At 54.4% G+C, this 15000-nt stretch overlaps 1 protein-coding gene across 1 annotated transcript in view; it reads left to right on the forward strand.

Moving 5' to 3' along the window:
- The window catches only part of LOC139405591 (intermembrane lipid transfer protein VPS13B-like), a 171628-nt gene that overhangs the window by 130582 nt on the left and 26046 nt on the right, over nucleotides 1–15000 (forward strand). The window contains exons 8-9 of the mRNA XM_071148003.1: nucleotides 2188–2385; nucleotides 13366–13537. Of these exons, the coding sequence (XP_071004104.1) occupies nucleotides 2188–2385; nucleotides 13366–13537 (370 nt within the window). The remainder of the gene's footprint in view (nucleotides 1–2187; nucleotides 2386–13365; nucleotides 13538–15000) is intronic.

Genomic DNA, 15000 nt, shown 5'->3' on the forward strand with positions numbered 1-15000 from the left:
CTGCCTATCTCGCTCTGCCTCTCTCCCTCTGCCTCTCTCCCTCTGCCTCTCTCCCTCTGCCTCTCTCGCTCTGCCTTTCTCCCTCTGCCTCTCTCCCTCTGCCTCTCTCCCTCTGCCTCTCTCGCTCTGCCTCTCTCCCTCTGCCTCTCTCCCTCTGCCTCTCTCGCTCTGCCTCTCTCCCTCTGCCTCTCTCCCTCTGCCTCTCTCGCTCTGCCTCTCTCCCTCTGCCTCTCTCCCTCTGCCTCTCTCGCTCTGCCTCTCTCCCTCTGCCTCTCTCGCTCTGCCTCTCTCGCTCTGCCTCTCTCCCTCTGCTTCTCTCGCTCTGCCTCTCTCCCTCTGCCTCTCTCCCTCTGCCTCTCTCGCTCTGCCTCTCTCCCTCTGCCTCTCTCCCTCTGCCTCTCTCGCTCTGCCTCTCTCCCTCTGCCTCTCTCGCTCTGCCTCTCTCGCTCTGCCTCTCTCCCTCTGCCTCTCTCCCTCTGCCTCTCTCCCTCTGCCTCTCTCCCTCTGCCTCTCTCGCTCTGCCTCATGTTTTCCACTTTTGCTTATTTTTGGTTGTGTTTTGAAGTGCTGGCTCTAGTGTGTGTGTGTGTGTGTGGTGTGTGTGTGTGTGTGTGTGTGTGTCTGTGTTGTGTGTGTGTATGTTTGTAGAGTTGTAGATGATAAATATGAGAAACAGTTGTCAGTGGAACTCCTCTAGTAAGTGAATCCAGTCTTCCTGATGGGGATAGATGACACTCGTTGGTCCCAGACGTAGTTGTGTGTCTCCGTTCCTGGACAGACACACGTACAGAACCCTCCCCTCTCTGCCGTTACGAGGCCCGGTATCGTAGAGCCATTAAGCTGCCTAGACACATCAATGTAACGGTCTCTGAAGTCCTAACTTAATGCCGGCAGGACATGAGAACTCTCTGATGCTGTTCCTCCCTTTTTATTCTGACCTCAGAACTGTTCTGTTCTCTTCTTCTCTGTTCTGCTCTGTTCTGTTCTTCTCTGTTCTGTTCTTCTCTGTTCTGTTCTTCTCTGTTCTGTTCTGCTCTGCTCTGCTCTGTTCTGCTCTGTTCTGCTCTGTTCTGTTCTTCTCTGTTCTTCTCTGCTCTGTTCTGCTCTGTTCTGCTCTGTTCTGTTCTTCTCTGTTCTTCTCTGTTCTGTTCTTCTCTGTTATCTGTTCTTCTCTGTTCTCTGTTCTTCTCTGTTCTCTGTTCTGCTCTGTTCTGTTCTTCTCTGTTCTGTTCTTCTCTGTTCTCTGTTCTTCTCTATTCTGTTCTGCTCTGTTCTTCTCTGTTCTGTTCTTCTCTGTTCTGCTCTTCTCTGTTCTCTGTTCTTCTCTGTTCTCTGTTCTGCTCTGTTCTGTTCTTCTCTGTTCTCTGTTCTTCTCTGTTCTGTTCTTCTCTGTTCTGTTCTTCTCTGTTCTCTGTTCTTCTCTGTTCTCTGTTCTGCTCTGTTCTGTTCTTCTCTGTTTTCTGTTCTTCTCTGTTCTGTTCTGTTCTGCTCTGTTCTGTTCTGTTCTGCTCTGTTCTTCTCTGTTCTGTTCTTCTCTGTTCTGTTCTTCTCTGTTCTCTGTTCTTCTCTGTTCTGTTCTGTTCTTATCTGTTCTCTGTTCTTCTCTGTTCTGTTCTTCTCTGTTCTCTGTTCTTCTCTGTTCTGTTCTGTTCTGCTCTGTTCTCTGCTCTGCTCTGTTATTTTCTGTTCTGTTCTGCTCTGTTCTTCTCTGTTCTGTTCTTCTCTGTTCTGTTCTTCTCTGTTCTGTGCTCTGCTCTGTTATTTTCTGTTATGTTCTGTTCTGCTCTGTTCTCTGTTCTGCTCTGTTCTGTTCTGTTCCGTTCTCCTCTCCTCTCCTCTCCTCTCCTCTCCTCTCCTCTCCTCTCCTCTCCTCTCCTCTCCTCTCCTCTCCTCTCCTCTCCTCTCCTCTCCCCTCCCCTCCCCTCCCCTCCCCTCCCCTCCCCTCCCCTCTCCTCCCCTCCTCTCCTCTCCTCTCCTCTCCTCTCCTCTCCTCTCCTCTCCTCTCCCCTCCCCTCCCCTCCCCTCCCCTCCCCTCCCCTCCCCTCTCCCCTCCTCTCCTCTCCTCCCCTCCCCTCCCCTCCCCTCTCCTCTCCTCTCCTCTCCTCTCCTCTGATCTGAGAGCTGCTGACCTCTCAGGGTGAAATGCAGTTGAATGAGTAATTACAGATGTATCTCTCTCTCCTTCAGGTCCAGTTGCTGTACGAGTTGTTCCTGTCCTGGAGTTCAACGTGGGCCCGTCTGGAGAAGAGGGGCGTCCTACGTCAGACCTCCACTATCCCAGACCCCCCCACTGGGCCGACCCCCTCCTCCCCCGTCCGCTCCAGCACCGCTCTCCCAGACACCAGCACCTGCTCCCCCTCTGCTGATTTTGGATCCCCCACCGAGGTTAGACACCCATCCACACACACACACACACACACACACACACACACACACACACGGAGGCAGGCACATGTAGGCACACACACACACACACACACACACACACACACACACACACACATGGAGGCAGGCACATGTAGACACACACACACACACACACACACACACACACACACACGGAGGCAGACACATGTAGGCACACACACACGCCTCACACTAAGTGCAGTATAAAGTTGATGTTTTACCCAGGGTGCCGTGCCTCATGAAGTCACGTGTTTACATGTAGCCGAACGTGATTCATCAAATCTAGTTTTTCGTGTCGGTCCTGAGCGGCGATGTCAGCGTCCAACACATGGTGTGTGTTCGGCTGTGTTGGTGGAAGAACGCTGTTGTGTTTGTTCGGAGAGGTTTTTAACATTCTCTGGAAAAACCTCGTCAGGTTTGTTCTCCTACTAAACACGACCCACGGTGGACTGTTGATGTCCATTTGATGAGTGTAAGCCAACGCTGATTGAGTATAAACCTGCCGTTCCAGACCTCTTCATCTGGAGAAAACAATAGCCTGGACACTCTGCTTCAGAAAAACTTTAGACTGAACTGTGACGAGGCTCTGCCCTGGGGGGTAATGAGGCCTGCTCTGACCTGGGGGGTAACGAGGCTCTGTCCTGGGGGGGTAACGAGGCCTGCTCTGCCCTGGGGGGTGACGAGGCTCTGCCCTGGGGGGTTAACGAGGCCTGCTCTGCCCTGGGGGGTTAACGAGGCCTGCTCTGCCCTGGGGGGTTAACGAGGCCTGCTCTGCCCTGGGGGGTGACGAGGCTCTGCCCTGGGGGGTGACGAGGCTCTGCCCTGGGGGGTAACGAGGCTCTGCCCCGGGGGGTAACGAGGCCTGCTCTGCCCTGCGGGGGGGGTAACGAGGCCTGCTCTGCCCTGGTGGGGTAACGAGGCTCTGCCCTGGGGGGTAACGAGGCCTGCTCTGCCCTGGGGGGTAACGATGCCTGCTCTGCCCTGGGGGGTTAACGAGGCCTGCTCTGCCCTGGGGGGTAACGAGGCCTGCTCTACCCTGGGGGGTGACGAGGCCTGTTCTGTCCTGGGGGGTAACGAGGCCTGCTCTGCCCTGGGGGGGTAACGAGGCCTGTTCTGCCCTGGGGGGGTAACGAGGCCTGCTCTGCCCTGGGGGGTTAACGAGGCCTGCTCTGCCCTGGGGGGGGTAACGAGGCCTGCTCTGCCCTGGGGGGCTAACGAGGCCTGCTCTGCCCTGGGGGGGTAACAAGGCCTGCTCTGCCCTTGGGGGTAACGAGGCTCTGCCCTGGGGGGTAACGAGGCCTGCTCTGCCCTGGGGTGCATGTGGAAACACATGGAAAAATTACAGAGGGATGGGGCGGGTGGAGAGGGCCAGGCAGACAGACAGAGGGACAGGCAGACAGACAGAGGGACAGGCAGACAGACAGAGTGACAGGCGGACAGACAGAGGGGCAGACAGGCAGAAGGGCATGCAGGCGGTAAGGCAGGCAGGCAGGTGGTAAGGCAGGCAGGCAGAAGGGCATGCAGGTGGTAAGGCAGGCAGGCATAAGGGCATGCAGGCGGTAAGGCAGTCAGGCAGGCAGGCGGTAAGAAGGGAGGCAGAAGGGCATGCAGGCGGTAAGAAGGCAAGCAGAAGGGCATGCAGGCGGTAAGGCAGGCAGACGTGCATGCAGGCGGTAAGAAGGCAGGCAGGCATGCATGCAGGCGGTAAGGCAGGCAGGCATAAGGGCAAGCAGGCGGTAAGGCAGGCAGGCATAAGGGCATGCAGGAGGTAAGGCAGGCAGGCAGAAGGGCATGCAGGCGGTAAGAAGGGAGGCAGAAGGGCATGCAGGCGGTAAGGCAGGCAGGCAGGCAGGCGGTAAGGCAGACAGACAGACAGACAGAGGGGCAGGCAGGTGGTAAGGCAGGCAGGCAGAGGGGCATGCAGGCGGTAAGGCAGGCAGACAGAGGGGCTTGCTGGCGGGGGGGTATGCAGGCGGTAAGGCAGGCAGAGGCGGGATAGGCAGGCAGAGGCGGGACAGGCAGGCAGAGGAGGGACAGGCAGGCAGAGGAGGGACAGGCAGGCGGTAAGGCACGCAGAGGAGGGACAGGCAGGCGGTAAGGCAGGCAGGTGGTAAGGCCCCTGACAGACCACTTGTCAGTGTTTACTCCAGTACAAACAGTGGGAGAAGTGTTTAGTCCTCCGGGACGCCGGCTGATTGAGCAAGAATGCAGGAGCTGTTTTGATAAGTCAGCAACCTCCAAACACCCTCCGACCCTCCCCTCTCTCGTTCCCCTTCCCTCCTCTCTCCCTTCCTCTCTCTCTCTCCCTCTCCCCCCCTCCTCTCTCCCTCCTCCCTCTCTCTCCCTCCTCCCTCTCTCTCCCTCTATCTCTTTCTCCCTCCTCTCTCTCTCCCTCTCTCCCTCCTCTCTCTCTCTCTCTCTCTCCCTGTTCCCTCTCTATCTCTCTCTCTCTTTCTCCCTCCTCTCTATCTCTCTCTCTCTCTCCCTCATCTCTCTCTCTCTCCCTCCTCTCTCTCTCCCTCTCTCCCTCCTCTCTCTCTCTCTCTCTCTCCCTGTTCCCTCTCTCTCTCTCTCTCTCTCTCTCTCTCTCTCTCTTTCTCTCTCTCCCTCCTCCCTCTCTCTCTCCCTCCTCTCTCTCTATCGCTCCGTCTCCCCCCCTCCTCTCTCTCTCCTCCCTCTCTCTCCCTCCTATCTCTCTCCCTCTATCTCTATCTCTCTCTCTCTCTCTCCCTCCTCTCTATCTCTCTCTCTCCCTCCTCTCTCTCTCTCTGTGTTTGGGTCTCTCTGATGAGTGAAGACAAACAGTGCTGAGTAAATAAATGTGTCTCCTGTGTGGGTAAGCGACGCAGCGCGGCAGTGGGCCCAGGAATTAGAATGTATACTTTAGGGCCTGGCGTGCGGAGGTGTGGGAACGAGGATGTCTTTGGCCCACAGGAGGAGGAGAGGAGGCTGAGACAGACATGCCTGGAGGAACGTGGTCCAACCCCCCCCCCCCACCACCACTCTGCTAGCTCAGCTCAAGGCCTCACGTTGGGGGGCCGCGAGGGGCTGGGGGTTGGGGGGGCTGGGGGTGGGGCGGGAGCGGCTGGGGGGGTTAGGGGGGCCGGGAGGGGCTGGGGGGGCGGGGGTTGGAGGGGCCGGGAGGGGCTGGGGGGGCCGGGAGGGAATGTGTGTGTGTGATAGTGAATCTTTATTTAAGATCAGAATAACACATTCCAGGTTCAGTGTATATATACACATATATTTATAAACTGGGTGGTTCAAGCCCTGAATGCTGATTGGCTGACAGTCGTGGTATAAATGGGCTCCCGAGTGTGTGCATCGGTCTGAGGCACTGTGTCTCGTTGCTAGAGGCATCACTACAGACACACTGGTTCGAATCCAGGCTGTATCACAACCGGCCGTGATTGGGAGTCCCACCGAGGTTAGACACAAACACAATATAGTTTGAAATGACTGAAAGCAAATGAATCCACCCACGTTCATACAGGGTCCAGCTGCTAATAACCACCCACGTTCATACAGGGTCCAGCTGCTAATAACCACCCACGTTCATACTGGGTCCAGCTGCTAATTACCACCCACGTTCATACGGGGTCCAGCTGCTAATAACCACCCACGTTCATACTGGGTCCAGCTGCTAATAACCACCCACGTTCATACAGGGTCCAGCTGCTAATAACCACCCACGTTCATACAGGGTCCAGCTGCTAATAACCACCCACGTTCATACAGGGTCCAGCTGCTAATAACCACCCACGTTCATACGGGGTCCAGCTGCTAATAACCACCCACGTTCATACAGGGTCCAGCTGCTAATAACCACCCACGTTCATACAGGGTCCAGCTGCTAATAACCACCCACGTTCATACGGGGTCCAGCTGCTAATAACCACCCACGTTCATACGGGGTCTAGCTGCTAATAACCACCCACGTTCATACAGGGTCCAGCTGCTAATAACCACCCACATTCATACGGGGTCCAGCTGCTAATAACGACCCACGTTCATACAGGGTCCAGCTGCTAATAACCACCCACGTTCATACGGGGTCTAGCTGCTAATAACCACCCACGTTCATACAGGGTCCAGCTGCTAATAACCACCCACGTTCATACAGGGTCCAGCTGCTAATAACCACCCACGTTCATACGGGGTCCAGCTGCTAATAACCACCCACGTTCATACAGGGTCCAGCTGCTAATAACCACCCACGTTCACACAGGGTCCAGCTGCTAATAACCACCCACGTTCATACAGGGTCCAGCTGCTAATAACCACCCACGTTCATACAGGGTCTAGCTGCTAAATCCAGCCACGTTCATACAGGGTCCAGCTGCTAATAACCACCCACGTTCATACAGGGTCCAGCTGCTAATAACCACCCACGTTCATACAGGGTCTAGCTGCTAATAACCACCCACGTTCATACAGGGTCTAGCTGCTAATAACCACCCACGTTCATACGGGGTCTAGCTGCTAATAACCACCCACGTTCATACAGGGTCCAGCTGCTAATAACCACCCATGTTCATACAGGGTCCAGCTGCTAATAACCACCCACGTTCATACAGGGTCTAGCTGCTAATAACCACCCACGTTCATACAGGGTCTAGCTGCTAATAACCACCCACGTTCATACAGGGTCCAGCTGCTAATAACCACCCACGTTCACACAGGGTCCAGCTGCTAATAACCACCCACGTTCATACGGGGTCCAGCTGCTAATAACCACCCACGTTCATACAGGGTCCAGCTGCTAATAACCACCCATGTTCATACAGGGTCTAGCTGATAATAACCACCCACGTTCATACGGGGTCCAGCTGCTAATAACCACCCACGTTCATACGGGGTCCAGCTGCTAATAACCACCCATGTTCATACAGGGTCCAGCTGCTAATAACCACCCATGTTCATACATGTTCCAGCTGCTAATAACCACCCATGTTCATACAGGGTACAGCTGCTAATAACCACCCATGTTCATACATGGTCCAGCTGCTAATAACCACCCATGTTCATACATGGTCCAGCTGCTAATAACCACCCATGTTCATACAGGGTCCAGCTGCTAAAAACCACCCACGTTCATACATGGTCCAGCTGCTAATAACCACCCACGTTCATACAGGGTCCAGCTGCTATTAACCACCCACGTTCATACAGGGTCCAGCTGGTAATAACCACCCACGTTCATACAGGGTCCAGCTGCTAATAACCACCCACGTTCATACGGGGTCCAGCTGCTAATAACCACCCACGTTCATACGGGGTCCAGCTGCTAATAACCACCCACGTTCATACAGGGTCCAGCTGCTAATAACCACCCATGTTCATACAGGGTCTAGCTGCTAACAACCACCCACGTTCATACAGGGTGCAGCTGCTAATAACCACCCATGTTCATACTGGGTGCAGCTGCTAATAACCACCCATGTTCATACAGGGTCCAGCTGCTAATAACCACCCACGTTCATACAGGGTCTAGCTGTGAATAACCACCCACGTTCATACTGGGTCCAGCTGCTAATAACCACCCACGTTCATACAGGGTCCAGCTGCTAATAATCACCCACGTTCATACAGGGTCCAGCTGCTAATAACCACCCACGTTCATACAGGGTCCAGCTGCTAATAACCACCCACGTTCATACGGGGTCCAGCTGCTAATAAACACCCACGTGGAAACGAGACGGTCGGGGGGCGTCGATAATTCCAAAACTATGGATAGAGGGCCGTCTTTACTATCATTTTTAACAGCGAGGAAATAAATATATATTTTTTGTGAATCACTGCGGCCCTCCGAATGCCCCCCCCCAAATGAGTTTGACACCCCTGGTTTAAGATCAGGATTGTAGAAAATGGTAGTTACGGGTGTTTATAAAAAATCTAAAATCTCTGAGTCAGAAGGGGGGGGGGTATCCTCTACTCTCCCTCCCCTCACCCCTTCCTTATCAGCTCCACCTTGTTAAAATGTCCAGGGGAGAACTCTGCAGGGCCTAATCCCAAATGGACATCTCAGCCCTGCGAGCTCTCTGATAGGCCCAGGTATGACATTTCACCAGATTCCTTATGTACCAATCGATTCCTCTCAGATCTCCACACGTTCGTAGGGTTTAGGGTTCCGTTAAGGGATTGGACCTATCGTCTGTCACGTTACCCATCTCTCCCTCTCCTGGACCAGGAATGCCCTGTTGGGTTGCTTAGCAACAGGTAATGGCCTCCAGTGACGCGGATCGAGGTGATTGGAAGATCATTTGAACGTATTACCTCGAGTGTTAATCACTTTTACAATCACTTTGTTAGGTATGTGTGTAGAGGGGTTTGGGTCTGCAGTAGTGCACTATATAGGGAATAGGGCCCTGGTCTAAAGTAGTGCACTATATAGGGAATAGGGCCCTGGTCTAAAGTAGTGCACTATGTGGGGAATAGGGTTCTGGTCTAAAGTAGTGCACTAGGTAGGGAATAGGGCTCTGGTCTAAAGTAGTGCACTATATAGGGAATAGGGCCCTGGTCTAAAGTAGTGCACTATGTAGGGAATAGGGTTCTGGTCTAAAGTAGTGCACTACATAGGGAATAGGGCCCTGGTCTAAAGTAGTGCACTATATAGGGAATAGGGCCCTGGTCTAAAGTAGTTCACTATATAGGGAATAGGGCCCTGGTCTAAAGTAGTGCACTATATAGGGAATAGGGCTCTGGTCTAAACTAGTGCACTATATAGGGAATAGGGTCCTGGTCTAAAGTAGTGCACTATATAGGGAATAGGGCTCTGGTCTAAAGTAGTGCACTATGTGGGGAATAGGGCCCTGGTCTAAAGTAATGCACTATGTGGGGAATAGGGCCCTGGTCTAAAGTAGTGCACTATATAGGGAATAGGGCCCTGGTCTAAAGTAGTGCACTATGTAGGGAATAGGGCCCTGATCTAAAGTAGTGCACTATATAGGGAATAGGGCCCTGGTCTAAAGTAGTGCACTATAGAGGGAATATGGCCCTGGTCTAAAGTAGTGCACTATGTAGGGAATAGGGCCCTGATCTAAAGTAGTGCACTATGTAGGGAATAGGGCCCTGATCTAAAGTAGTGCACTATGTGGGGAATAGGGCCCTGGTCTAAAGTAGTGTTCTATATAGGGAATAGGGCCCTGGTATATAGTAGTGCAGTATATAGGGAATAGGGCTCCATTTGGGACAGTATCTCACCAAGGGCCCTGGATAGTAAACTACACAGACATTTAATTCAGAGGATAATTGTTAACTCCTAGAGTCAGTTTATTGTTCCCGCCTGGCCCGACCCCCACATGCTTCTCATCAGCAATCCCCAAGATTCCATCCCATAATAATCTGAATCTATTTTTAACGTCTGAATCAGAATGTGTTTATCTCGTTGTCGTCTGTTGTTTCCTGAGACCTGAGAGGAGAGGAGAGGAGAGGAGGGGAGGGGAGGGGAGGGGAGTTTAGGGGAGGGGAGGCGAGGAGAGGAGAGGAGAGGAGAGGAGAGGAAAGGAGAGGAGGGGAGGAGAGGAGTAACGTCTGAATCAGAATGTGTTCATCTCGTTGTCGTCTGTTGTTTCCTGAGACCTGAGAGGGGAGGGGAGAGGAGGGGAGGGGAGGGGAGGAGAGGAGAGGAGAGGAGTAACGTCTGAATCAGAATGTGTTTATCTCGTTGTCGTCTGTTGTTTACTGAGACCTGCAGTCAGACACCCTCAAATTCACAATTCAGTTTGATTACAGCTGCTGATTAACATCAACCCCAGTTACCATACAGAGAGGAGGAGGAGGAGGGGAGGAGGGGGGGGGGGGAGAGGAGAGGAGAGGGAAGGGGATGAGAGGGGGGGGGGGGGGGGAGAGGAGAGGAGAGGGGATGAGAGGGGGGGGAGGAGGAGAGGAGAGGAGAGGGAATGAGGGGAGAGGAGACATAGTTTCTCCGTCTGGTTTGTGTTTAGTGTAATCAGAAGGACCACAGAGGGTTTCATTGAGCTGGTCGATAACCATGTTACCCCGAACTACTGTACTCACCAACCACAGGTTAATACCATGATACCAGCACCCTGACACACACACACACACACACACTCACACACACACTCACACACTCACACACACACACACACACACCACCCTGACACACACACACCACCCTGACACACACACACACACCACCCTGACACACACACACACACCACCCTGACACACACACACACACACACACACACCACCCTGACACACACACACACACACACACACACACACACACACACACACACACACACACACACCACCCTGACACACACACACCACCCTGACACACATACACACACAGACACACACACACACCACCCTGACACACACACACCACCCTGACACACACACACACACACACACACACCACCCTGACACACACACACACACACACACACACACACACCACCCTGACACACACACACCACCCTGACACACATACACACACACACACACACACACACACACACCACCCTGACACACACACCACCCTGACACACACGCGGTCTGTCATTACACTGACAGGATCACTCTGCTCAGTGGAAAATCTCTCTCCAAGGCTGTAAATTGCCATATTGTTTGTTTGTAGCGTTCCCACTCAGCGTGTCAGCCACACAGATATATGTCTGGAAAACAGATCCCCCAGAGGGCAATGGGAAGAGATGGGAGAGGAGGAAAACATGGCCCAATGTTGTCATCCCTAGTCGCTTGCCAAACCCAGTAATGAGCTAAGAGTTAACAGAGGGACTCCTGGGCCGCCTCCTCCTCTTCCTTCTCCTCCTTCTCCTCCTCTTCCTTCTCCTCCTCCTCTTCCTCCTCTTCCTTCTCCTCTGCCTCTTCCTCCTCCTATGCCTCCTCCTTGTCCTCTTCCTCCTTCTTCTCCTTCTTGTCTTTGGAGTTAACAGAGCGTCCTCCTCCCTCTCCTTCTCCTCTTCCTCCTTCTTCTCCTTCTTCTCCTTCTTGTCTTTGGAGTTAACAGAGGGGCCTCCTCCCTCTCCTTCTCCTCTTCCTCCTTCTTCTCCTTCTTCTCCTTCTTGTCTTTGGAGTTAACAGAGGGGCCTCCTCCCTCTCCTTCTCCTCTTCTCCTTCTCCTCTTCTCCCCCCAATGTCCCTTCTCCCCCCCAATGTCCCTCCTCCCTCCCAATGTCCCTTCTCCCCCCCAATGTCCCTTCTCCCCCCCAATGTCCCTTCTCCCCCCCAATGTCCCTTCGACCCCCCAATGTCCCTTCGACCCCCCAATGTCCCTTCGACCCCCCAATGTCCCTTCTTCGAGCCCCCAATGTCCCTTCTCCCCCCCAATGTCCCTTATCCCCCCCAATGTCCCTTCTCCCCCCAATGTCCCTTATTCGACCCCCAAATGTCCCTTCTCCCCCCCAATGTCCCTTCTCCCCCCCAATGTATCCCCCGCCCAATGTCTCTCCCCCCCAATGTCCCTTCCCCCCCCAATGTCCCTTCTCTGACCCCCAAATGTCCCTTCCCCCCCCCCCCAATGTCCCTCCTCCCCCCCCAATGTCCCTTCTCCCCCCAATGTCCCTTCTCCCCCCCAATGTCCCTCCCCCCCCCAATGTCCCTCCCCCCCCCAATCTTCCTTCTCCCCCCAAATGTCCCTGCTCTCCCCCAATGTCCCTCCCCCCCCCAATCTTCCTTCTCCCCCCAAATGTCCCTGCTCTCCCCCCAATGTCCCTTCTCCCCCCCAATGTCCCTCCTCCCTCCCAATGTCCCTTCTCCCCCCCAATGTCCCTTCTCCCCCCCAATGTCCCTTATCCCCCCCCCAATGTCCCTTCTCCCCCCCAATGTCCCTTATCCCCCCCCCAATGTCCCTTCTTCCCCCCAATGTCCCTTCTCCCCCCCAATGTCCCTTCTTCCCCCCAATGTCCCTTCTCCCCCCAATGTCCCTTCTCCCCCCCAATATCCCTTCCCCCCTCCCAATGTCCCTTCCCCCCCTCCCAATGTCCCTTCCCCCCTCCCAATGTCCCTTCTCCCCCCCAATGTACCTTCTCCCCCCCAATGTCCCTCCCCCCCCCAATGTCCCTCCCCCCCCCAATCTTCCTTCTCCCCCCAAATGTCCCTGCTCTCCCCCAATGTCCCCCCCCCCCCCAATCTTCCTTCTCCCCCCAAATGTCCCTGCTCTCCCCCCAATGTCCCTTCTCCCCCCCAATGTCCCTCCTCCCTCCCAATGTCCCTTCTCCCCCCCAATGTCCCTTCTCCCCCCCAATGTCCCTTCTCCCCCCCAATGTCCCTTATCCCCCCCCAATGTCCCTTCTCCCCCCCAATGTCCCTTCTCCCCCCCAATGTCCCTTCTCCCCCCCAATGTCCCTTCTTCCCCCCAATGTCCCTTCTCCCCCCAATGTCCCTTCTCCCCCCCAATATCCCTTCCCCCCCTCCCAATGTCCCTTCCCCCCCTCCCAATGTCCCTTCCCCCCTCCCAATGTCCCTTCTCCCCCCCAATGTACCTTCTCCCCCCCAATGTCCCTTCTCCCCCCCAATGTCCCTTCTCCCCATGCTCCACGAACCACACACTGATGTCACTAGGAAAAGCAGCGCTGCTCTGACGTGTTGTCGTGGAGACGAGGGGACATGTTCTGATCTTATTCTCGTTAGTTGTTAATCTGTCTCAGAATATCATTTTTGTTTTGTGATCCTCGTCTGTTTCACACTCAGACCTGACAAACACTTAACTCATATCAGTCTCCATTACTGACTGACGGAGAGAGGTTTCCCTGGTTACTGACACCGTGGAGGGAAAGAGACAGGACTCATCAAGTAGTGTCCCTGACAGAATCATCTACTTGGTTTACGGCCTTGTCATTCATTGGCTCCTGACTGACCAATTGAATGGTGTTGTTTTGAAACACAAAAGCTCCTTCCTGTTTTTCACTGCAGGGTTGAATCCCTCTTGACTCTCCTACTGTGAACCCAGCATTGTGTTGTTCCTCCCAGGGTGACTCTGTTCCAGCGGGTGATGACTCTCCGTTCTCCGACGCGGTGACCCTGGAGCAGAAGACCAGCAGTATAGGGGGCGCCAGCGGGAAGGTCAGCCTCTGGATGCAGTGGATGCTGACTAAGGTCACCGTCAAGCTGTTCGCTCCCGACCCCAACGCCAAAAACACAGGTACCTGGTTCCCTTAAAACACGTCAATACATCAAATACTGAAACTAAAGTAAACAAGTTAGATTTGTTAAATTGTAGATTTGTCTCACTCAGACCTGCTCCCATACTGGAGTCATTCAGTCTTCCTGTAAACTGGGAGTCATTCAGTCTTCCTGTAATCTGGGTGTCATTCAGTCTTCCTGTAATCTGGGTGTCATTCAGTCTTCCTGTAATCTTGGAGTCAATCAGTCTTCCTGTAATCTGGGTGTCATTCAGTCTTCCTGTAATCTGGGTGTCATTCAGTCTTCCTGTAATCTGGGTGTCATTCAGTCTTCCTGTAATCTGGGTGTCATTCAGTCTTCCTGTAATCTGGGTGTCATTCAGTCTTCCTGTAATCTGGGTGTCATTCAGTCTTCCTGTAAACTGGGTGTCCTTCAGACTTTCTGTAATCTGGGTGTCATTCAGGCTTCCTGTAATATGGGTGTCATTCAGGCTTCCTGTAATCTGGGTGTCATTCAGGCTTCCTGTAATCTGGGTGTCATTCAGTCTTCCTGTAATCTGGGTGTCATTCAGTCTTCCTGTAATCTGGGTGTCATTCAGTCTTCCTGTAAACTGGGTGTCCTTCAGACTTTCTGTAATCTGGGTGTCATTCAGGCTTCCTGTAATCTGGGTGTCATTCAGGCTTCCTGTAATATGGGTGTCATTCAGGCTTCCTGTAATATGGGTGTCATTCAGTCTTCCTGTAATTTGGGTGTCATTCAGGAGGGAGAAAGGGAGGGGAGAGCAATAGTGAAGGGATGATTCTCTAGGAGCCCCCTCCCCTCCTCTAGGACCCCCCTCCCCTTCCCTCCTCTAGGACCCCCCTCCCCTCCTCTAGGAGCCCCCTCCCCTCCTATAGGAGCCCCCTCCCCTCCTCTAGGACCTCCTTCCCTCCTCTAGGAGCCCCCTCCCCTCCTCTAGGAGCCCCCTCCCCTCCTCTAGGACCTCCTCCCCTCCTCTAGGAGCCCCCTCCCCTCCTCTAGGAGCCCCCTCCCCTCCTCTAGGAGCCCCCTCCCCTCCTCTAGGACCTCCTCCCCTCCTCTAGGAGCCCCCTCCCCTCCTCTAGGAGCCCCCTCCCCTCCTCTAGGACCCTCTCCCCTCCTCTAGGACCCTCTCCCCTCCTCTAGGAGCCCTCTCTCCTCCTCTAGGAGCCCTCTCTCCTCCTCTAGGAGCCCCCTCCCCTCCTCTAGGAGCCTCCTCCCCTCCTCTAGGAGCCCCCTCCCCTCCTCTAGGACCTCCTCCCCTCCTCTAGGAGCCCCCTCCCCTCCTCTAGGAGCCCCCTCCCCTCCTCTAGGACCCTCTCCCAGGACCCTCTCCCCTCCTCTAGGACCCTCTCCCCTCCTCTAGGAGCCCCCTCTCCTCCTCTAGGAGCCCCCTCTCCTCCTCTAGGAGCCCTCTCTCCTCCTCTAGGAGCCCCCTCCCCTCCTCTAGGACCCTCTCCCAGG

Source organism: Oncorhynchus clarkii, chromosome 3 (genome assembly GCF_045791955.1).
Source record: "Oncorhynchus clarkii lewisi isolate Uvic-CL-2024 chromosome 3, UVic_Ocla_1.0, whole genome shotgun sequence".
NCBI lineage: Eukaryota > Metazoa > Chordata > Actinopteri > Salmoniformes > Salmonidae > Oncorhynchus > Oncorhynchus clarkii.